The following is a 24,353-nucleotide window of genomic DNA, read 5'->3' as shown; positions in this document are numbered from 1 at the left end:
GGACAGGGAGACAGAAAGAAAGAAGGGAGACGTGAGACAGAAAGAAAAAAAGTGGGCATGGAGAGAGAAAGACAGAAAGAAAGAAAGTTGGCATGGAGAAAGAAAGAAATGGGGCACGGAGAGAGAGAGAGAAAGACAGACATACAGAAAGAAAGTGAGCATGGAGAGAGAAAGAAAGAAGGGGGCAGGTTGAAAGAAAGAAAAAGTTGGAGGATAGAATGAGGTCTGGAAGAGAGGAAGCATACTGGAGGCTGAAAGAAGGGAAGAAATGTTGGATGCACAGTCAAAAGAAGAAAGTGCAACCAGAGACTGATGAAATTACCAAACAAAGGTAGGAAAAACGATTTTATTTTCAATTTAGTGATCAAAATGTGTCCGTTTTGAGAATTTATATAAGCTTTCTATTTTTGCACTATGGCCCCCTTTTACTAAACCGCAATAGCAATTTTTAGCGCAGGGAGCCTATGAGCGTTGAGAGCAGCGTGGGGCATTCAGCGCAACTCCCTGCGCTAAAAACCACTATCACAGTTTAATAAAAAGGGAGGGGGTATATTTGTCTATTTTTGTATAGTTGTTACCTAGGTGACATTGCATAAAGTCATCTGCCTTGACCTCTTTGAAAACCCGAGGAATATAAATGATAATTAACATTTTCTCTGCGTACAGTGTGCTTTGTGTTTTAAAAATTTTATTGTTGGTAGATTATTTAGACTTGGCCACGAAGGTAAGGGGGAGGGAGGGAGGGAGGGGAGCTGCTGAAAGACATCTAATAATCCTTGCAGGCTTGACTGTGCAGGGAATTATTTTTGTACAATCACGTTTTGTTATGTGACTGGCATTATTTAGATTTTAATTTTAATGAATGAATAGAATGAAAATGATATAAAATTGCTTGCTTGTTTTTATGTGCGTGTGCTGAAGGGAAGTGGAGAGAGAGTGGGCTGAGGATGCTGAAGGGAAATGGTGAAGAGAATGGGGAGAAGATGTTGATTTATAAACTGACAATTGTACAGAATATTGTTTCTTTTTATACTTTAATATAATAAGTTCAGTATAAAACTATTCGAGGCTTGTGTGAATGTGATCAGATGGTTTGCGGGGATGGGGACCGAGCTCACGGAGACGGGGCGGGGATGGAGACAAATTTTTTTCCCTGTGTCATTCTCTAGGCTCTGCCATGAATCAATTTATAGTATGTGCGGGCGAGCGGGGTGTCAGTCGGGTTGACGTAGCCTTCTTAGCGCAAGCGGGCACGGGGTATGGCTCTCAAAAAAAAATCTTAATCGTTGTACTGTTGATTTTGCCTCTTTTGACTAATGAGTTTGCTTACCACTGCTCTAGAGGAAAGGAGGGACAGGGGAGATATGATTCAGACATTCAAATACTTGATGGGTATTAACGTAGAACAAAATATTTTCCAGAGAAAGGAAAATGGTAAAACCAGAGGACATAATTTGAGGTTGAGGGGTGGTAGATTCAAGAGCAATGTTAGGAAATTCTACTTTACGGAGAGGGTGGTGGATGCCTGGAATGCGCTCCCGGGAGAGATGGTGGAGAGGAAAACGGTGACGAAGTTCAAAGAAGCATGGGATGAACACAGAGGATCTAGAATCAGAAAATAATATTAAATATTGAACTAAGGCCAGTACTGGGCAGACTTGCATGGTCTGTGTCTGTATATGGTCGTTTGAGGGAGGATGGGCTGGAGAGGGCTTCAATGGCTGGGAGGGTATAGATGGGTTGGTGTAGGTTTTGACGGAGATTTTGGGAGTTGGAACCCAAGCACAGTACGGGATAGAGCTTTGAATTCTTGCCCAGAAATAGCTAAGAAGAAAAAATTTAAAAAATTTAAATTGAATCAGGTTGGGCAGACTGGATGGACCATTCGGGTCGTTATCTGCCGTCATGTACTATGTTACTGTTTAGCCTTTGCTTTAGCCTGGATAGCTGCTGAACTGGCTGCAGATTGGCCTGAATGGTTGGTTCTATGTGATTTAGAGATTTCTAGTTCTAGAACTCTTTAAGGAATGATTGGAGCTGCCAGAGTATTGGAACTCATTTTCCTCTGCTGAGGGGTTTGTATGTAGTTCTGTGTCTTCAGTTGTCTCTGACACTATAGTCTGGTGTGCAAGATCCATGGCCTACTGTCTCTCTCTCTGTGCAAGACTATCTTCTGTATTTTTCCTTTCTATTTACTAACAATATTCTTCTACACACGCTAAATATCTGCCCCCCCCAAAAAAGAAAAGACAGGCAGACCTGTCAAAAAACGGCTGAGGGTCCCCCACCCAACAAATGCAATCCCCTCTGACAAACGCGATCCCCCCCCCCCCCCGTGACCTACAAATGGCAGGAGGGATGCCAGCTTCTCCTGCCACCAACTGACTCAGCAACTAGCCCAGCCCATCCCCGACCGGCCGATACCCCGGCCAATACCCTCTACCTAAAAGTTGGGAGCAGGATGGGTGCTCAGCCCTTCCTGCTACTTAGGCCTCCAGCGCTGTCTTCGGGAGCAGGAGAAACCGCAAAGTCTTCCTACTCCTCCTCCCGACGCAATGCGAATGTGGGCCTTAGGCCCCACTCTGTTGCATTATGTGATGCATGGAGAGGAGCTTAAGGCCCTGATTGGCTCAGGCGCCTCAGGCTCCTCCCTTGGGAGGGGCCTGAGGTGCCTGAACCAATCAGGGACTTCCTTAGGGCTGAGCCTAAGGAAGTCCCTGTTTGCTCGGCGCTTAGCAGCTTCTTTGACTGGCTTCCGCGAATTCTTGCGAATCATGAGAATTCGCAGGAGCCAGTCAAAGAAGCCGTTGAGTAGGAGCGCCAAACGCGCTTCCACTCATTGCTGCTCAGTGGCTGAAGAAACCAGCCGCGACTGGCCGGGTTAGTAGCGGGCTCCTGCCTACTGCATCTCTAGACCAGCAGGGATAAAAGTAAGAGAGTAAGTGGCAATTTTGGGGGAGGTCACGGCCTCTGTGGTTCCCCCCCCTCCCCTGTTCCGACGCCTATGCTGCTGACTATCAGTGAGAGAGCTCCTTTCTCTCCTTCTCCCCTTTGTCTTTCCCTATCTTTCCTCCACCGCTCAGATTTTCCTTATGTTAAGGAGGAAGTTTCTAGAGAGATGTCTATGTAGTCATGATCCTCTTGGGTCATATCTATTCCCTTAGGCCTTTTCTTCTCCCAGCACTAAGGCAACTGGGGATTTTTTAATCCCCACTTTAAGGTTCCCAGTCCAGGTTTTGTACCTCTTTTTTCAGCTTTCCCTTATGCAAGCAGCAAGAGCACATCTCCTTATTCATCACAACTGATTCCTCAGTCGGGATTTAAAAAAACTCTGTAATACCAAGACAAGATAACAACTTACAAATGAGAGAAGTAGATGAGGACACATATTCAATAGGAATGCTGATTATGCAGAGCCATGGGGTGCTCCAGAAGTCATCTTTACCCAATTTAGGTGGTCATTTCCTTGTCACTTTAAGAATTATGTAAACTGTTTCATTGCTGCTCTATCAATCCTCAGTGTCAGTAAACTACTTACTAAAAATAAGTGGTTTAATGTATTACATGCTACAGATATATTTGACTTATCATCAAAATATTTCTTTAAACAAAAAGAGGAAGCGGAATGGATTTTAGTGTTACTATGGCTCTAAAGATGCTGGAGGCTCTTTCCTTCCCATAGCAAGGTAGGCCAATTAAGGTGCTGTCTGCTCTCAGTATATTGTGGTGGTATTTCTTGCTGTTGCTCATATATTTTTTTTTCTGGACAGAAAGCTTTGCCATCTGTGGCTAGTCTGTGGTTATACTCATTATAATATGATGGGATGATGTGGGGAATCACCAGTTGCTCTACAAGCAGAAGTGGAAACTCTAAATCCAGCCTTACTCATTTCTTTGGTTCTAGTGTCTTTCCCCCCCAAATATTTACTTTTCAGCATGGCTGTTAGTCATTGGGGAAATTTCCCATATACAGAATTTAGTACTGCTGCTTTTAGTAATTAATATTAGTTAGTGTCTCTCTGCCTGTGTGCTTACCATTATTTTGTCTTAACCAAGAATACAGATCAGAGAATCTATAAAACTTAATCTGTTTTTATGACTTTGTGGGAACAGTGATGGCATCACCTTCCTGGTATTAGGTATGCTATACTACAAGAGTATGAGGGGCATAATAAAAAAGTCCCCTTTGGGCCTAAGGCCTTGAACGTTGAAAGTAGAAGCAGGGAAAATGTCCATTATCAAAAACAACGTCCAAAAGGAGGTTTTTGATAATGGCCTTCCTCTACGTTCAGCTGTTTAAACGCCCAGACCACCACTACGTCTAAACTTACACCATATAATCAACCTAAAAAAAGCCTAAGCCCCAAACATCCAAAACAAGAGCTTTTAGGCGAAAGAGGAGCCAGTCCTTCACCTAAAAGCTGGATTCTGTAACTGGTGTCTGTCAAAAACAACACCAGTTACAGAATCCACCCCGCCCCCTACAACAATCCGGGCAGGAGGGAGGCCAAGCTCTCCTGCCCCATCGAACCACAACCCCCCCCCCCCGTCGACATCGGGGCAAGAGGGAGCCCAAGCCCTCTTGCCCCGCGATCACCAACTCCCCTCCCCCCCACACGATCCGGCCAGGAGGGAGCCTAAGCCCTCCTGGCCCGGCGACACTCTCTAACCCCCACCCCCCACTAAAATACGGGCAGGAGGGATCCCAGGCCCTCCTGCCCTCGACGCAACCTTCCCAATGACCGCCCCCGAACCCCTGATCGGCCCCCCGCCGACCCCACGACCCCCACCCCCCTTCCCCATAGAAACGATGCTCTCTCTAAGGCAGTGTATCTAAAACTGTGTGCCTCCTGAGATTCCAAGTGTGTCGCGGCACACTGAGGAGGAAGAGAGCTGCCTGCCAGCTGAATTCCCTATGCGGTACAGCTCCAGCACTGCCTGATTCGCCGAAAGCCTGCATGTTTCCCCCTTCTCTCTAGCATCCTCCAGCTTTCCCCCTGGCCTCCTGGTCTCACCTTTAAAGCTAATTACAGCAGCTTGCAGAGGATCGCTAGTAGGTAAAATGATTTTATTTTCAATATAGTGATTGAAATGTGTCAGTTTTGAGAATTTATATCTGCTGTGTATATTGTATGAATATGAAAATTATTGCATTACAATTAGTAAAGGGGATGGGATCTGGGGCAGAGCTTGTGTGGGCCTAGGGAGGTCTGTGGTTGGGGTACTCAATTGATATTTGTTAGACTTAGGGGGTACTTAGCTTGAAGTAGCGAGAAACACTGTTGTAGGCAATCAGCTGGCGCCTGTGCCTCTTGTTCTCTTTGGCCCTTTTCCCTGCTGACACCTCCTACTGGCATCTCAGGGCCCATCTAGAGGGCCTCTGCACATGCACGGACGTCGACATGATGATGTCACGCATATGTATGATGTCATCACGGCGATGTCCGCTCACTTCTGGGTACCTCAAGCCGTGGCCACTACCTTTAGGCTCAAGAAAGTTTGAGAGACACTGCTGTAAGGAGTGACTGGGTGCATGCACATTTTTTTTCTGAGAGTTACAAGTTCTAAAATCCAACAATTTTGTTAGCAATGCATTTCTGTATATAGCACAAAAAAAATCATATGGCTTATGGTAATTCTTATGTTCTTATATGGTCATTAGTTCTTATATGGTCATTAGTTTAGTTTAGTTTAATTTTTTATAGTTTAATTTTGTTTGAAAGTCAAGTCGGATCAGTATTTTTGTGAACACCCATGTGAAATGTATGAACGATTGCTCGCGCGCTTTGTTTAGAGCAGTGGTTCCCAACCCTGTCCTGGAGGAACACCAGGCCAATTGGGTTTTCAGGCTAGCCCTAATGAATATGCATGAAGCAAATTTGCATGCCTATCACTTCCATCATATGCAAATCTCTCTCATGCATATTCATTAGGGCTAGCCTGAAAACCCGATTGGCCTGGTGTTCCTCCAGGACAGGGTTGGGAATCACTGGTTTAGAAGGAACATAGGATAAGAGGAAATGTTCCGTCATGGATTGGGAACTGATTAAAAGATAGAAAAGACAGTAGGGTTGAATGGCCAATTTTGCCAATGGATAAAATGAATAGTGGAGTACAATAGGGATCTATAGCTTTTAGGCGAAGGAGGAGCCAGTATATTTCAAGTTTATGGATGGAAATGAAAAGTGAAGTGATCAGTTTGCAGATGACAAAAAGTTTTCAGAGCTGTTAAATCAGCAGGCAACAGATTTTGTTAGATTGAGAATAAGGTGGAGTGAATATAACTGTCTGAGATGGAATTGAGACAAGATAGAAGGGCAGTCAGATTGGGACAGTAGGGGTCATGATTGGAAACCAGGATGATATTATCAACATAGAAATAAGCAAACATTGAAAAATCTTGGATTAGAGTAGCAAAAGGTCTAAGAGAAATATTGAAAAAGGAATGGGGCCAAATCGGAGCCCTATGGTACGGTATAGTTAGAGGAGGACAGTGTGACATTGAAAGAGTGGAAATTGAGAGATCTTTGATTTAGAGTAGAAAGAAGCTAACAAAATAGTGAAAGAGTGGGGAGAGCGATAAGAAGGGAATCAGCTAAGAACAGATACAGAAATACTGATAGTAGAAAGTCTGGCTAGCAACCTGTTATGGTTAATGAGATAACAAGGACATCCGTTGAGAATAAACTCACTCTACTAGTATCAAAACCAGAGTGGAGATCTTTGGCCTAGTCTGAAGCTGGATTGATGAGGATGTAAAATGTGAGATAGTTATACATGATGAAACAGTTGGAAAAAAATTCATTTTAACAAGCTTAGAAAAATAAGGAAAACCCAAGATGGGTCTGTATTGAGCATAGGAAAGCAGTACAGGCACATTTAAAATAAACCCTGGAAATTATAGGAAGCCAATGAAGTTTTTGCAGGAGTGGAGAGACGTGATCAAAATTTACTTTTTGCAAAGATCAGCCTAGCAGCAGTATTCTGGATCAGTTGAAGTCTCTGAAAGCTTTTCTTGGTCAAACCTAAATAGACCAAATTACAATAATTAAGCCTCGAAAGGATGATTGATTGAACAAGGACAACAAAGTGTTGATGATGGAAACAGGATCTCACTTTCCTCAACATAATGGAAACTAAAAAAAACTTTATTTTTATTTTTATTTTTAACCAGAGAATTAAGATGGTCGGTGAATGAAAGTGTTGAATCTATAATGACACCCAGAACTTTACTTGAGAATTCAATCTACAGTGAGGATTCTGAGGGCAACAGAATGGACGAAGGTAGCTGCTCTAATTTTGGGCCAAGCCAAAGTAACTTTGTTTTGGACTCGTTCAGTTTCATTTGTACCGTAAGGGCCCAAGACTGAAGTTTCATTATACATTCTATTATATTCCCAACGAAGTTAGTGAGGTTCGAGTCAATCTCAAGGAGACCAACGATGTCATCTGCATACGTAAATAATGTTTCGTAGGGGAATAAATGGAAAAATTTCAAAGTAGTCATATAGATGTTGAAAAGAATAGGTGATAAAGGTGATCCCTGCGGACTCCACATAAAGGCTTCCAAGAGGATGACATGGTGCCATTCATATTAACAGTATATTAGCGAGATCGTAAGAATTTTGAAAACCCGTCTAAGACTGTGGAATCAATACATATCTTAGAAAGTTGGTAAATCAAAATATTATGGTGAACGACGTTGAAGGCTGCCGCTAGATCGAATTGTAGCAAAATTGCAAACTTATTGTGCGCTTGTAGTTGCTGAATCTTAGAGACTAGTGAGATGAATAGAGATTCGGTACCGAGATTAAGTCTGAATCCATGTTGGCAAGATAAAAGAATGGAAAAATCTCTCTAAATATGATGAAAGGTGAGCGGATATAATGGACTAACATTTTGGTCAGTAGAGGTGAGGATAGATCTAAGTCAGCTTTCTTCAATAGTGGTGACAGAACAATGTGACCCATCTCTGCAGAAAAAAGACCTGATGATAAGGCAGAATTAATAACTTTGGTAAGAGATGAAATGGCCTGAGTAGGAATTTTCTCATATAGATATGAAGGGAATGGATCCAGAGCACATTTGCAGGACCTTAATTTATGACACAGGTTTGCAACCTGAGCCTCAGATACAAACTCAAAATCTGTCCAGATTCTATCTGCTGGAATTGCGATTGGATTAGTATCACCCAGCACCAAAGCATTATTAGAAACTAATGATGGAAAAGAGTCTCTTATAACCGCAACCTTTTCGTTAAAAAATTTCACTAAGTCATCTGCTAATGGGGAGGAAGGGTGTATTGATGAGTCATTGTTGGTAGTTAACGAGTGCCAGATGTTAAACAAGGAGTTACTTTGATTGTTGGATCTGATAATTTTATCACCGTAGAAATTTTTCCTAGCTTTTTTTAATGTTGCATTATAAGACCTGATACTATCCCTCCATGACTGTCTGTCAGCAGGAGATCTTGATTTTTTCCATTTACGCTCCAGTGCTCGGCATTTCTGTTTCAGTTCTCTGTGATAAGGAAGGTACCAGGAAGCCTTACGAGAGTAAGAAACAGCCTTAGTCGATAGAGGAACTAGTGAACAATAGGTGGACTCAGAAAGGTTTACCCAATTGTGCCAGTTGACTTCTGAGGTATCGGGCCTGAGGGAGAAATTAAGACCAAAATTGTTCACTCGTGATTTTCTTCCAGAAGGTAATAAGTTTTGGAATACAAGATTGAGCCCCAAGATGGGACATAAAAACAGGAAAACATGAGGCACCCAGAAAGTGATCAGACCATGGAACTTGTTCGCAAAGAACATCCTCAACTAAAGTTTTATGATCAGTAAGATCAAGAAAGCTAATGATATCGAGAGAGTGCCCTTTTTCATGAGTTGGAGCGGACCTAAGAGGAGGGAAACCCAGAGAGGTGAGAAAACTGCTGAATTCGATAACATCCTTATTAGCATTATCATCTAAATGAAGGTTAATGTCACCAATAATCAATAGTCTCTGGAATTTTAGGAAAGCACTTGTTATGGTCTCGAATACTAGTTCAGAAGATTTATTCCAAGGAATCGGGGAGCGATAAAATAACAGAATACCTAATGGGTTGCAGGAGAGCTCATCGTTAACAGCAGCTAGCATATATTCTAGCGATGCATCGCTACCTTTTCCAAGAAGCTGAACATCGAAAAATGATTTATAGAGAAGTGCCAAACCACCTCCTTTCCGGCAGTTTCTGGAAGAGAAAAGACCTTGATAGCCATGGGAACAGAGCTCATTTTGAGAAAATAAATCATCTTTAGCAATCCACGATTTAGTAATGCACAAGAAACCAGGATCAAAATCCCCTAGTAGGTTATTTAGTATTTGAACCTTGTTGCATACTGATCTGGCATTGCAATATATTATCGGGACCAGAGTAAGAGAGTCAGAGGCTAGACTAGGTAAGTTAGTAATTGGTACAGGCTTTAGAGAGGCATAATTGACATCCCTGAAAGGTTTTTTTAGAAGAATAATTTCTAGTACGCACCAATATGGGGATTCTAAGGCCAGAGCAGATCACACTATTACTGTTGAAGCCAAGTACCTTGGGGGTGAGAGAATTTGCAGAATGAGTGGGATTAAAACAGAGAGAGAGTAAGAGAGAAAGAAGCCAGAGAGGTAACTTCATGGTGAAGATTAACAGAAATCACAAAGTCCAGTCTAACAGCTAATGGGTGGAGAGAATTATAGAACTGACTGAGCTAAAAAAAAGCTTGGCGCTGCACGTAAGAGACAGAGTGGAGCAGGCTCCCACGCTGAAGTAAGATGAAATGTCAGCTAGTGTGGAGTCAGCTGGAAAGCTTGGCACCGAGTTTTTAAAAAAGCTTGATGCCGCACGTAAGGGACAGGGCGGAAGCAGGCTCCCACGCCGGGGTACGATAAGATGTCAGCTAGTGTGGGGTCAGCTGAAAAGTATGGCATTGAACTTTTAAAAAAGCTTGCCGCTGCAACGCAAGAGACAGGGTGGAGCAAGCTCCCACATCGAAGTAAGATGAAATGTCAGCTAATGTGGAGTCAGCTGGGAAGCTTGGCGCCGAGCTTTTAACATCCTTATTAGCGTTATCATCTAAACATGATTTTTGGTAATAATCCATAAGTTGCACATAAGTGTACCTAGGAAAAGGCATCATTTTACACACTGCAGTGAGCACTAGAACATCAATACACCAAATGTAAAACAAACCCAAGCCAGATTAAAACAGATCAACCCTTCACAATCAATGCTAACAAAAAAAAAACCCATGTCTTTCATACACACAGAACACAGAAACCCTCGCCCAATATGGAATAAGTAATCACAAACTAAAAATAGAAATATGTAGACAAAAGTTAAACTGAACCACCAAGAAGCCGGACTCCGCATACAATGCAACACCACAGAAACAGTGATGCATGTCTTTTAATATTGTACAAAGCAAAAAGAAGCCAACAAGTACTGCAGTAAAAAATGCAATGTAAAAAGAAACAAAACAGAACTGCAGAACATGTACAAGGTGCAGAAATTTATTCAATTAAAAGACATAAAAAAACATGTATAATTACATCAATAAAAATAATTATTCCAAGGGCTGGTTCTTGTTGTAAAGTGTGCTGGACCTGACACGGTCTGTGTTTCAAAAAGCACTTCTTCCTCAGGGGTCCAGGATGTTCAATACAAGAATTTTCAAGAACCAAATAGGATGGAAATAATTATGCAAAAATACAAAGAAATCAAGCGAGGAGATTTCCTGAATGCAGTGCTGCACTGAGAAACACTCCCATCTCACCTAGCACTCAGTGTTCCTCAGTGTAGCATTGTATTCAGGAAAGCTCCTTGCCTATTTATTTGTATGCTTTATACACTGTGCTAGCACTGCTTTATTAGTTTAGTTTATGTTTAGTGACCTTTCACATTAATTTAGGCACTAATTTATCTCGCTATGATGGTGAGGTGTGTGGTGACACACAGATTGTAGTATTGAACGTTTTTACGTTCATTTGACTATACAATCCCACACTGAGGTCTTCCTTTCACTTAAAAATTTATTAAAATTATAAACATTCTAGATATTATATTGTTTGTGCAGCGCTGCACAGTTTATTTAATATTGAAGTTATAGAACTTGTTTTTCTCCTATTATTCTTTGTTCTATACCAACTCGGGTTTTGCAAACTTTGGTAGAGATAGAAACGACAGGCTTTAGTAATCTGTTGGATATGGGTAGAAAATGAGAGGTCGGAGTCGAAGATAACTCCAAGGTTATGAACAGAGGAGACAGGAACATTTACAGTATTATTTACAGAGACTGAGAGCAGAAGAAAAGAAGCAGGGGATTTAGGAGGTAAGAGGAGCAGTTCAGCAGAGGTAATAGAAACAGTTTATACAGTGCTGCATGTGGCAGGAGACAAAAACAAGTAGAACATCCATGCAATATTATTAAAGGCCTTTTCTGGCTGTAAAATAGGTTTTATGTGCTGGAAAACCTTTATAAAATTATCCCTCAAATGACAAAATTTATCCAGTTTAAAGAAGACATATGATGGAGGGTTGTTCAGAGCCTCAAAAAAGTTATCTGTTTAAGCAGTAATACTTATCTGCTAAACAGGTTACTTATCTGTTTAAGTGTCACAGTAAAAATATTAGATATATATTTATCTGTTCAATGTTATATGCAGATAAATTATATATTTAACATGCATTTGGCCTGCCACTTAAAACTGATCTCATTATTTATAAATGCAGTCAGCAAATAGAATGCATGAGAATGTTTTGTCTATATTACTATATAATATAAAGGATTTCATGCATTAAAAGCTGTTTTATATATGAACCCTTCATGTTTTTTTCTTCTAGATTTTAACCTCCAGCTCTTACATGTGGATTTTAGGATTAAGTGGATTGGTAAGTTAATATTGGTCAATTTGAAACACTATTGAAGACAAAAAGAATAGGCGAAGATAGCTTTAAAAAATAAGTCTGCAAACATTAAGGAGTGAATATGTTTTCCATTACCAACAATTAAAATTCTAGTATGACAGACAGTATGAACCTTCAGGTAATCAATCCCTTTTCTTGAGAATTCTTGTAGGAAGCTTCATTTTCATACTTTTTTACTCCTCTCTTACCTCTGGGCTGTCTTTCAACTCCTCAGTTGTCTTCCTGCAAGCTTTTCTTTTCTACTTGTGTTTGTTTTCTCTAAATGTGAGTCTTTTATGTTCTTTTTGTTTGTGAGGCTTTTGGTGCTGCAGAAGATCCCCTTAGTAGGACAGTTCTGGTTATGGGAGAGCATAGATTCTGAGGGCTAGAGTCTGCTTCCAAGGCGCTGGCTGCTCTGTAGTTCACCCACTTGGACAGCCTTCAAAGTTTGAAGACTCAGGGACTATTCCCTTGGGAGCACTGCTCACCCGAGGTTCATCCACAGTGGGCATGAGTGCAGGCTTAGAGGCTCTGTGGCAGTTTTCAGGATCGGGGCCAACTGTTTCCCCCCCACCCCCATTTGGCATGCATGAGATCCGTGGAGAGGGTGAGCTCTCTAGTAGGTGGATGGGGCCTGAGAGGAAGTCAGAAGTCACAAGCAGGCCGGTTTCCAGGCTTGTTAAGGCAGAGATTCTCCCTGTAAGCTGTTTGCAGCTCCCAGCACACAGCAATGCACAGTGAGTAACAGGATGACAAACTGGCAAACCAAATTGGAGGGAGGAAAGTGTCTTTAAAATGTTTTTTTTGTTGTTGTTTCTAGGGTTAGAGCCAGATTCCCCTACCTCTAAAATTGATTGGTTTTTATTTTCGATGTGGCACCCCCAGGCCATTTTTGGCTCTAAAATTGCTGCTGCTGTGGTCATCTTGGATTATCCAATTTTAATTTAAAAGCCTCTATCTGCCTCAGAACACCTTGTTTTCACTTAAAAACAGATGGGATAGACTCCTTAAGTTAGGATATTTTGAATTATCCTAGGACAGGCAGGCAGCATATTCTCACATATGGGTGACGTCATCCACGGAATCCGATACGGAGAGTTTGACAAGTGAACTGTAATTTTAAGTTGAAAAACTTTGCGACTGCCCACACCACACATGCCTTCCTGTCTGACGCCAGGCCTAACCCATTAGTTCTTCGTTTTCCGTGGAGCGAAGTTTGTTTTCACTGAACTCCATTCAGTTTTTGTTGCCTTCCCGTTTCACGTCTTTTATTTTCTATTCTATGTTTTTCTTTCAAGTTTAGTAATTCCGTTAAAGACTTCTTCCATCAGTGGTGACGGCTTGTGCAGCGGTAGTTACAGTCTTTTGTAACCTTTTTCAAAGGTTGGCGACTTTCTTCTGTAACACCTCTTTAATTTATTTCTTTAAAATAATTTCTTTCTTCCATGCCCTTTTTTTCTGTCAAGAACAGTTCTTTGGTGCAAGCATGGACGATGCCAGGTCTTCACAGTCTCTGACATTGAAATCATGACTCTCCTTCATGGTATGCATCTAGGTCAACCATTTCGAGACAACCTGATGTACCGATGGTACTGGCTGTTGAGCCTATAGTACTGGTGCATACTTCAGGTCTCTACAGCATCGAGTCAGTCGATGCAGACCATTTTTTAGACGACACTCCACAGCTTCACAGGTTGTCTCTCCTTCATGGTGTACATCAAGGTCAACCATTCTGGGACAACCTGCTGCACTGATGGTACTGGCTGTAGAGCCTTTAGTATTGGTGCATACTTCACCTTTTTAGTAAGTGTCGCAGGTCTCTACAGCATCAAGTCAATTGATACAGACCACTTTTCAACAATGATGCTCCCCAGCTTCACAGGTTGTCTCTCCTTCATGGTGTGCATCAAGGTCAACCATTCTAGGACAACCTGCTTCACTGATGGTATCGGCTATAGAGCCTTTAGTAATAATAATAATAATAATAATAACTTTATTCTTGTATACCACATTACCATGGAAGTTCTATGCGGTTTACAGATGAAGAGATCACATTTTGAAGTTACATTTTCGGCGATGCTACGTTTACATTTTTGGCGATGTTACATTTACGATGAAGTTATTTTACAGCTAGGTTACATTTGCAGAGAAGTTGCATTTGCTGTGAGTTACATAGAGCAGTGTTACATACAGCAGTGTTATCTACGGCGTAGATACATACTGCAGTGTTCGATAAGGCAGAGCAGAGGCATTTAGTATGGGGAGTAACGAAGACAGGGTAATTAGTTGGATAGAGTGATCCATTTTGTTAAGCCATTTAGTGGCTGACAAGATTGGAGGAGTCGGAGAGTCTGGAGGTAAGTCGAGGTCAGAGGAGGAGGACAAGGAAGAGGGGGGAGAAGTTAGAGGAATTTGTCAAACAGGTAGGTTTTGATTGAGTTCCTGAACATTTGGTAGGGGGGGAATTGGAGATGAGGGCTGTGAGGCATTTGTTCTATTTGCCCGCTTGGAATAAGAACATAAGAACATAAGCAATGCCTCTGCTGGGTCAGACCTGAGGTCCATCATGCCCAGCAGTCCGCTCACGCGGCGGCCCAACAGGTCCAGGACCTGTGCAGTAATCCTCTATTTATACCCCTCTATCCCCTTTTCCAGCAGGAAATTGTCCAATCCTTTCTTAAACCCCTGTACTGTACTCTGCCCTATTACGCCCTCTGGAAGCGCATTCCAGGTGTCCACCACTCGTTGGGTAAAGAAGAACTTCCTAGCATTCGTTTTAAATCTGTCCCCTTTCAACTTTTCCAAGTGTCCTCTTGTTCTTTTATTTTTCGAAAGTTTGAAGAATCTGTCCTTCTCTACTCTCTCTATGCCCTTCATGATCTTATAAGTCTCTATCATATCCCCTCTAAGTCTCCTCTTCTCCAGGGAAAAGAGACCCAGTTTCTCCAATCTCTCAGCGTATGAGAGGTTTTCCATCCCTTTTATCAAGCGTGTCGCTCTCCTCTGAACCCTCTCGAGTAACGCCATATCCTTCCTAAGGTACGGAGACCAATATTGGACGCAGTATTCCAGATGTGGGCGCACCATCGCCCGATACAATGGCAGGATAACTTCTTTTGTCCTTGTTGTAATACCCTTCTTGATTGCTATGCTAGGGATCTGTCAAGGAATTTCTTGTAGAGGCAGCCCTTCAGGGAAGGGAAGGAAAGGAAAACAGGTAGGTGTTTCGTGTACGAGAGGGGCCTGCAATTTCAAGGTGCTCAGACAAGTAGATTGGTGAAGAGCCTGCTAAGGTTTTGTAACAGAGGCAGACGAATTTAAAGATGATCCTTGCCTCCACCGGCAGCCAGTGGAGTTTAGTGTAATAGGGGCTAACGTGGTCATATTTTTTGAGGCCGAAGATGAGGCGGACGGCAGCATTTTGAACTATTCTTAAATGTTTGATGGTGTTTTTATAGGATCCCAGGTATATGATGTTACAATAGTCCAGTATGCTTAAGATTAGTGACTGGACCAGAAGTTGGAAGGAGAGGTGGTAGAAGTGGCGTTTAATGGTGCGAAGTTTCCAGAGGGAGCAGAAACATTTTTTGACCTGGGCACTGGTATGATCTTCGAAGGTCAAGCATCTGTCTAAGAGGACTCCAAGGATTTTTATGGTGAGATTGATAGGATAGTCTAGGCCGTTCAATTTCAGGGAAGTGTTTGTTAGTTTATGGGTAGGACTTGCTAGGAAAATTTTGGTTTTTTCGGTGTTCAATTTTAATTTGAATTGTGAGGTCCATAGTAACATAGTAACATATAGTAACATAGTAGATGACGGCAGATAAAGACCCAAATGGTCCATCCAGTCTGCCCAACCTGATTCAATTTAAATTTTTTTTTTTTTTTCTTCTTAGCTATTTCTGGGCGAGAATCCAAAGCTTTACCCGGTACTGTGCTTGGGTTCCAACTGCCGAAATCTCTGTTAAGACTTACTCCAGCCCATCTACACCCTCCCAGCCATTGAAGCCTTCCCCTGCCCATCCTCCTCCAAACGGCCATACATAGACGCAGACCGTACAAGTCTGCCCAGTAACTGGCCTAGTTCAATCTTTAATATTATTTTCTGATTCTAAATCTTCTGTGTTCATCCCACGCTTCTTTGAACTCAGTCACAGTTTTACTCTCCACCACCTCTCTCGGGAGCGCATTCCAGGCATCCACCACCCTCTCCGTAAAGTAGAATTTCCTAACATTGCCCCTGAATCTACCACCCCTCAACCTCAAATTATGTCCTCTGGTTTTACCATTTTCCTTTCTCTGGAAAAGATTTTGTTCTACGTTAATACCCTTTAAGTATTTGAACGTCTGAATCATATCTCCCCTGTCTCTCCTTTCCTCTAGGGTATACATATTCAGGGCTTCCAGTCTCTCCTCATACGTCTTCTGGCGCAAGCCTCCTATCATTTTCGTCGCCCTCCTCTGGACCGCCTCAAGTCTTCTTACGTCTTTCGCCAGATATGGTCTCCAAAACTGAACACAATACTCCAAATGGGGCCTCACCAATGACCTGTACAGGGGCATCAACACCTTCTTCCTTCTACTGACTACGCCTCTCTTTATACAGCCTAGCATCCTTCTGGCATCAGCCACTGCCTTGTCACACTGTTTTTTCGCCTTTAGATCTTCGGACACTATCACCCCAAGGTCCCTCTCCCCGTCCGTGCATATCAGCTTCTCTCCTCCCAGCATACACGGTTCCTTCCGATTATTAATCCCGAAATGCATTACTCTGCATTTCTTTGCATTGAATTTTAGTTGCCAGGCATTAGACCATTCCTCTAACTTTTGCAGATCCTTTTTCATATTTTCCACTCCCTCTTCGGTGTCTACTCTGTTACAAATCTTGGTATCATCTGCAAAAAGGCACACTTTTCCTTCTAACCCTTCAGCAATGTCACTTACATACATATTGAACAGGATTGGCCCCAGTACCGAACCCTGAGGGACTCCACTAGTCATCTTTTCTTCCTTCGAGCGACTTCCATTAACCACCACCCTCTGGCGTCTGTCCGACAGCCAGTTTCTGACCCAGTTCATCACTTTGGGTCCTAACTTCAGCCCTTCAAGTTTGTTCAACAGCCTCCTATGAGGAACTGTATCAAAGGCTTTGCTGAAATCCAAGTAAATTACATCTAGCATATGTCCTCGATCCAGCTCTCTGGTCACCCAATCAAAAAATTCAATCAGGTTCGTTTGGCACGATTTACCTTTTGTAAAGCCATGTTGCCTCGGATCCTGTAACCCATTAGATTCAAGGAAATACACTATCCTTTCTTTCAGCAACACTTCCATTATTTTTCCAACAACTGAAGTGAGGCTCACCGGCCTGTAGTTTCCTGCTTCATCCCTGTGACCACTTTTATGAATAGGGACCACATCCGCTCTCCTCCAATCCCCAGGAATCACTCCCGTCTCCAGAGATTTGTTGAACAAGTCTTTAATAGGACTCGCCAGAACCTCTCTGAGCTCCCTTAGTATCCTGGGATGGATCCCATCTGGTCCCATCGCTTTGTCCACCTTCAGTTTTTCAAGTTGCTCATAAACACCCTCCTCCGTGAACGGCGCAGAATCTACTCCATTTTCTCGTGTAACTTTGCCAGACAATCTCGGTTCTTCTCCAGGATTTTCTTCTGTGAACACAGAACAGAAGTATTTGTTTAGCACATTTGCTTTCTCCTCATCACTCTCCACATATTTGTTCCCAGCATCTTTTAGCCTAGCAATTCCATTTTTTATCTTCCTCCTTTCACTAATATATCTGAAAAAAATTTTTATCTCCCTTTTTTACATTTTTAGCCATTTGTTCTTCCGCCTGTGCCTTCGCCAAACGTATCTCTCTCTTGGCTTCTTTCAGTTTCACCCTGTAGTCCTTTCTGCTCTCCTCTTCTTGGTTTTTTTATATTTCATGAACGCCAACTCTTTCCCCTTTATTTTCTCAGCCACTAGTTTGGAGAACCATATCGGCTTCCTTTTTCTCTTGTTTTTATTGATTTTCTTCACATAAAGATCCGTAGCCATTTTTATCGCTCCTTACAGCTTAGACCACTGTCTTTCCACTTCTCTTATGTCCTCCCATCCCAGTTCTAACTTGGTGAGGACAGAAGAGGTGAGTTGTTCCGTCTGTTGTTTGAATGAAGCTAGGTGAATGATAATGGTGATGTCATCTGCGTATATGAATGATTTTAGGTTTAAGTCGGCTAGTGTCCGGGATAGAGGGGAGCCTTGTAGGACTCCGCAGAGATTGCGCCAGTGATGGGAGAAGGTTCCATTGCTGTGGACCTGGTAAGTACGGTTAGTTAGGAAGCTTGAGAACCAGTTTAGTACTTGGCTAGTGATGCCGATGGAGTCAAGGCAGCTGAGCAGGATAGTACTGGTGCATACTTCAAAGTGTCAAAGTTCCTACCAGCATCGAATCTTCATGCAGACCATATATTGATGCCATTGTGTTCTAGCTTCACAGGTTGACTTTTCTCTTAGTTATGTATTCTTATTGAAGTCATCCAATTTGATTCAACCTGCTGCACCGAGGGTACTGCCTGTTCAGTACCCTCGGTTCATACTTCAAGGAGTTGTAGGTCTCAACAGCATCCAGTTATTTGATGCAGACACTCAACATCACCACTGTTTCTTCAGCTTCCTATGTGCATCGAGACAACCTTCTGCACCGATGGTACTAAATATTCGCTTACTGATACCGGTACATGTTTTAGGACAAGCCTACATGAGTCCTATAGAAGGAAATTTGGTGCACCATGCTGAGGCTAGCATGCATTCCCTTGGTACCGACCCGCTGAGATTTTCACTACGAGGCCTCTTAAGTATCGGGGCTAGCTATCCCTCAGAGCTTCTTACTACTTGTGGATTTTTTGAGCACTTCCCATTAACCAGACATCGATCTTTTATCAAACTTCTGGTTCTTCTCATCAACATTCACCATTGCATCAACATTCTCCATTCTCCATTGCTCTTCTCCATTGCATTGTGTTTAAGTGAATAAGAGATACTCATCAATCTTCAACATTGTCTTCATTGGATCGATACCGAGATCATCCTATTTTTACTCAAAGACTGGAATTTTTAACTTTCATTTAGGCTTTGCTTTGGCTTTACCTATGCCTAACTCTTCCAGCATTCCTTTAGAACTGTTTTTACAAGGAATTGCTTCCCAGCATCAGATCTTCTCTAGTAGATCTTTTCTTTCCTGGATATATAATGAGCTCAGCACAGGTCTACTTTAAGTTTAAAGCTCTTGCTGAGTTCCTACATGTTTGGAATAGCAATTCAATTTCTTTTTGCATTTAAAAAATATATTTAAAAAAATAAAAAATACATTCTTGCAAGGAAGCTCAGTGGTTAAAGGCACTGCTTCTCTCTTCCAAATGTCATGGGTTCAAATCTACACAATCCTTAGTACCTTAACAACTTTGTCGCCATTATCAAAAATTTATACTGGTGAACAGGATTTTGTTTTTCCAATAGCAACTCATAAGGAAATTATCTGTCTCTAACCAGTATATTTCTCCGGAGTACCTTTTATAGTATCAAATTCATAGACTGGAATTTGCATTTTAAGGTTAATCTCTGATGCTTATCTATAGCATCTGCTATGTTGTGAGCTCTGAGACATCTAGTGGTCACATTACATTTCAACATGGAAGGAGTTGGAATACTTTGAATAACAGTTGCCTTTTTATTTGAGTCACAGGCAAGACTGGGCTCTTGCTGCAAAACCAGAAATCTAGCAGCAGCAACCTCAGAAAATTCACATAATAGCGCCTTCTAATATGCTCAGTCCTTTTTCATTTGCCTCTGACGAGCATACTAGATTTCGCTATGCCTCAATCTTCGTTCACCTGACCTTTGGGACCTACAGCTGCATTGGCAGATGAACCACCAACAATTTTAATACACAGTTCTGCCCTTCAGCCAGACCGCCTCCAGGAGGCTTCATCATAGCGATGTTCTGATGCCATTTTTCCCTATCTCGATGATTGGCTGCTATAGGATGCCTCTCCTCAAGGATGCTCTCAGACATTCAAGTTTCCAGTTAGCTTTTTTGACATCTCAGCTTTAATCCTCTTAACCACTCCAATTCATGACAATCCTGCTCAACATAATTATAATCAGGGCCTTCTTACTTCAGCAATGATAGGACCACCCAGCAATGACAGGACCACCTTTTTCAACTTTCCAGTCAAATCTTTCATTTTCTGCCTATTTCAGTGAGACAACCGATGGGACTCTTGGATCACATGGCTTCAATCCATATTACTTTCTTCATGATACTTCATTTTTGAACTACCTAGTAGTCTCTGGCGTTTACATGGTCTCCAGTTTTTGATCCTTTTTCACAGCCGCTTTCCAAGTTTCTATTAAAAATTTGAAAAACGCTTATAAGTAATTTCTAAGCGATTTACATTAAAATTATGGTATAATAAAAAGAAAAACATAAAAACACTGGAGGATGACCCAAATATAAACCGGGACCCCCATTTTTGGGCCAACCAGCAACACTATCTGTTCTTACCACAACTTCTGGCAATGCGTTCCAGAGCTTAACTATTCTCTTAGTGAAAAAATATTTCCTCCTATTGGTTTTAAAAGTATTTCCCTGTAACTTCATTGAGTGTTCCCTAGTCTTTGCAATTTTTGACTGAGTGAAAAAATAATCCACTTGTACTCGTTCTACTCCACTGAGGATTTTGTAGACTTCAATCATATCTCCCCTCATATGTCTCTTTTCCAAGCTGAAGAGTCCGAACCTTTTTAGTCTTTCCTCATATGAGAGAAGTTCCATCCCCTTTATCAACTTGGTTGCTCTTCTTTGAACCTTTTCTAGTGCCGCTTTATCATTCTTGAGATAAGAAGATCAGAAATGAACGCAGTACTCCAGATGAAGTCACACCATTAGATGATACAGGGGTATTATAACATTCTTAGTTTTGTTAACCATCCCTTTTTAAAATAATTCCTAGTATCCTATTTGCTTTTTTTGGCCACCACTGCCACACATTAGATGGAAGGTTTCATCATATTATCTATGATGACCCCCAGATCCTTTTCTTGGGTGCTAACCCCCAAGGTGGACCATAGCATCTTGTAAATGTGATTTGGGTTATTCTTCCCAATGTGCATCACTTTGCATTGTCCACATTAATTTCATCTGCCTCTTGGACGCCCAGTCTTCCAATTTTCTAAGGTCTGCCTGCAATTTTTTGCAATCTGCATGCATTTTAACAACTTTGAACAGTTTAGTGTCATCTTCAAATTTAATTACCTTACTCGTCGTTCCAATTTCCAGATCATTTATAAATAAGTTAAATAGCACCGATTCCTGTGATACTCCACTGTTTATTCTCCAATATTGAGAAAAATTACCATATAACCCTACCCTGTGTTTTCTATCCGATAACCAGTTCCTAATCCACAACTGAACTTTGCCACCTATCCCATGACTCTTTAAGTTTCTTAGGAGCCTTTCATGAGGAACTCTATCAAAATCTTTCTGAAAATCTAGATACCCTACCTCAACTTGCTCACCTTTATCCACATGTTTATTCACACCTTCAAAGAAGTCAAGCAAGATCTCCCTCAGCTGAGCCCATGCTGACTCTGTCCCATTAAATCAGTTTGTCTATGTGTCCCACAATTTTATTTCTTATAATTGTTTCCACCATTTTGCTTGGCACTGAAGTCAGGCTTACTGGTCTATAATTTCACAGATCTCCCTTGGAGCCCTTTTTAAAAATCAGCATAACATTGGCCACCCTCCAATCTTCAGGCACTAGAGACGATTTTAACAACAGATTACAGATCATAGAAACATGATGGCAGATAAAGGCCAAATGGCCCATCCAGTCTGCCCATCTGCAGTAACCATTACACTGGTCAACAAGCATTATGCTATTAGAGTTCTGTCACCTATACCTTAACAAGGGCCACATGCTGACTCTAAATCTGAAAACAGTTTTCGTCTATCACATCCTGTTTTTAAGTTATGCATCAGTTTGTGTTTATATCATTTTCACCAATAACACTACAGTGAAGCGTTGGTATTTTACAGTTTCTGTAACACAATATTGCATTTTAGGACAGCTTGTTGATCACATATACCACTAATTTGAAAGTTTATACTAAAAAGTGATTGTGCGGTACTTGGAGAGATCTCCCAGGAAAGTCGATGAAGCTGTCCACGCAATGTGTGGTGGCAGCGAAAAGGGCAAACAGAATGCTAGGAATGATAAAGAAGGGGATCACGAACAGATCGGAGAAGGTTATCATGCCGCTGTACCGGACCATGGTGCGCCCTCACCTGGAGTACTGTGTCCAGCACTGGTCGCCGTACATGAAGAAAGACACGGTACTACTCAAAAGGGTCCAGAGAAGAGCGACTAAGATTGTTAAGGGGCTTGAGGATTTGCCTTACAGCAAAAGATAAGAGAAACTCGGCCTCTTTTCCTTCGAACAGAGGAGACTGAGAGGGGACATGATTGAAACATTCAAGATACTGAAGGGAATAGACTTGGTGGAAAAGGACAGGTTGTTCACTCTGTCCAAGGTAGGGAGAACGAGAGGGCACTCTCTAAAATTGAAAGGGGATAGATTCCATACGAACGTAAGGAAGTTCTTCTTCACCCAGAGAGTGGTAGAAAAATGGAATGCTCTTCCAGAGTCTGTCATAGGGGAAAACACCCTTCAGGGATTCAAGACAAAGTTAGACAAGTTCCTGCTGAACTAGAATGTATGCAGGTAGGGCTAGTCTCAGAGTGCTGGTCTTTGACCAGAGTGCCGCCACGTGAGTGGACTGCTGGGCATAATGGACCACTGGTCTGACCTAGCAGCAGTAATTCTTACATTCTTATGTTCTTACCTGTGAATTTTTATATGTTTTTTTTGTCTAAGATATTATAATTCTAATCTAATCTAATCTAATCCTTAGGTTTGTATACTGCATCATCTCCACGTTCGTAGAGCTCGACGCGGTTTACAGTAGGAGAAATAGGAAAGAACTACAACAGATGAGGTGTTAACTATACTTATAATTTCTGTTATGTCTGTGGACAATTTACTGCATAAGATCATCAAAATAATCAGTCCAGCAGACTTCAAAGTGTATACAAGCATTATTTTGGCTGTAAAGTTGGCAACCAAGATAAAGCGCGGTCATTTCATGTGTGTTGCACTGTCTATTATTCCAGATTATCACAGTGGCAGAATGGGAAACGGAAGAAGATGCCTTTCACTGAACCCATGGTCTGTCGTGAACCAACAAATCATCACTCAAACTGTCATTTTTGCATGACAAAAATTGCTGGATTCACAAAGAGGAATAAATCAAAAATTCTGTATCCTGATTGCCCGTCAGTAATTAAACCCGTTCCTCATAAGAACATAAGAACATAAGCAATGCCTCTCCTGGGTCAGACCTGAGGTCCATCATGCCCAGAAGTCCGCTCACGTGGCGGCCCAACAGGTCCAGGACCTGTGCAGTAATCCTCTATTTATACCCTTCTATCCCCTTTTCCAGCAGGAAATTGTCCAAACCTTTCTTAAACCCCAGTACTGTACTCTGCCCTATTACGCCCTCTGGAAGCGCATTCCAGTTGTCCACCACTCGTTGGGTAAAGAAGCATTCGTTTTGAATCTGTCCCCTTTCAACTTTTCCGAGTGCCCTCTTGTTCCAATTCCTCCTTCTACATCTGCAGCACAATGTGCCGAAAGTTCAGATGATGAATGTGCCTCTGCTGCTGTGGAGGAGTTATATGAACCTGAAGTGAATGAAAAACAACCTCACCTGCTAACTCAAGAAGATCTAAATTTTCCGGTTAGAGACTTGTCACTGTCAAAGGAGAAAGCAGAATTCTTGGGTTCCAGGCAGAAGCAATGGAATCTTTTAAGGCAGGACACTAAAATATATTTTTTTCGTGATCATCACACCATCCTGGCTTCCTTTTATCAAATGAAAGGAAACATTTGTTTCTGTACTGATATTCATGGTTTCATACGTGAACTGGGATATGAACATGTTTCTTATGAATGGAGACTATTCATTGATTCAAGCAAAGCAAGCCTTAAAGCGGTACCAGAAGCCATCTGTTCCTGTTGCTTGTGCAGTTGGGTTGAAGGAAACGTACAAGTCAATGGAGACACTTTTAACTCATACGCTATGCAGATTACCTGTGGAACCTCTGAGGTGATCTCAAAGTTGTGTCACACCTTCTGGGTCTGCAGCTAGGGTACACCAAATACATGTGCTTTTTGTGTCTTTGGAACAGTTGTGATGATGCCAATCACTACAGGCAGAAACAATGGCCAAACCGAGATGAATCCATACCTGGCAGATACAATGTGAAGCACCTGCTGTTAGTACATCATG

At 41.9% G+C, this 24,353-nt stretch overlaps 1 protein-coding gene across 5 annotated transcripts in view; it reads left to right on the top strand.

Annotated features, from left to right (window-relative positions):
• UBAC2 (UBA domain containing 2) overlaps window positions 1–24,353 on the top strand; it is a 579,805-nt gene that overhangs the window by 316,935 nt on the left and 238,517 nt on the right. For 4 of the 5 annotated variants that reach the window (XM_033949111.1, XM_033949114.1, XM_033949112.1 and 1 more), the window contains one exon: window positions 11,873–11,920. The exons of the other annotated variant lie outside the window; for it this stretch is intronic. In XM_033949111.1, the coding sequence (XP_033805002.1) occupies window positions 11,873–11,920 (48 nt within the window). The remainder of the gene's footprint in view (window positions 1–11,872; window positions 11,921–24,353) is intronic. 5 annotated transcript variants of the gene reach the window in all.

This window comes from Geotrypetes seraphini, chromosome 6, assembly GCF_902459505.1.
Source record: "Geotrypetes seraphini chromosome 6, aGeoSer1.1, whole genome shotgun sequence".
Classification (NCBI taxonomy): domain Eukaryota; kingdom Metazoa; phylum Chordata; class Amphibia; order Gymnophiona; family Dermophiidae; genus Geotrypetes; species Geotrypetes seraphini.
Note: the sequence above shows the minus strand (reverse complement) of the source record. Positions and strands in the feature narration are given on the sequence as shown.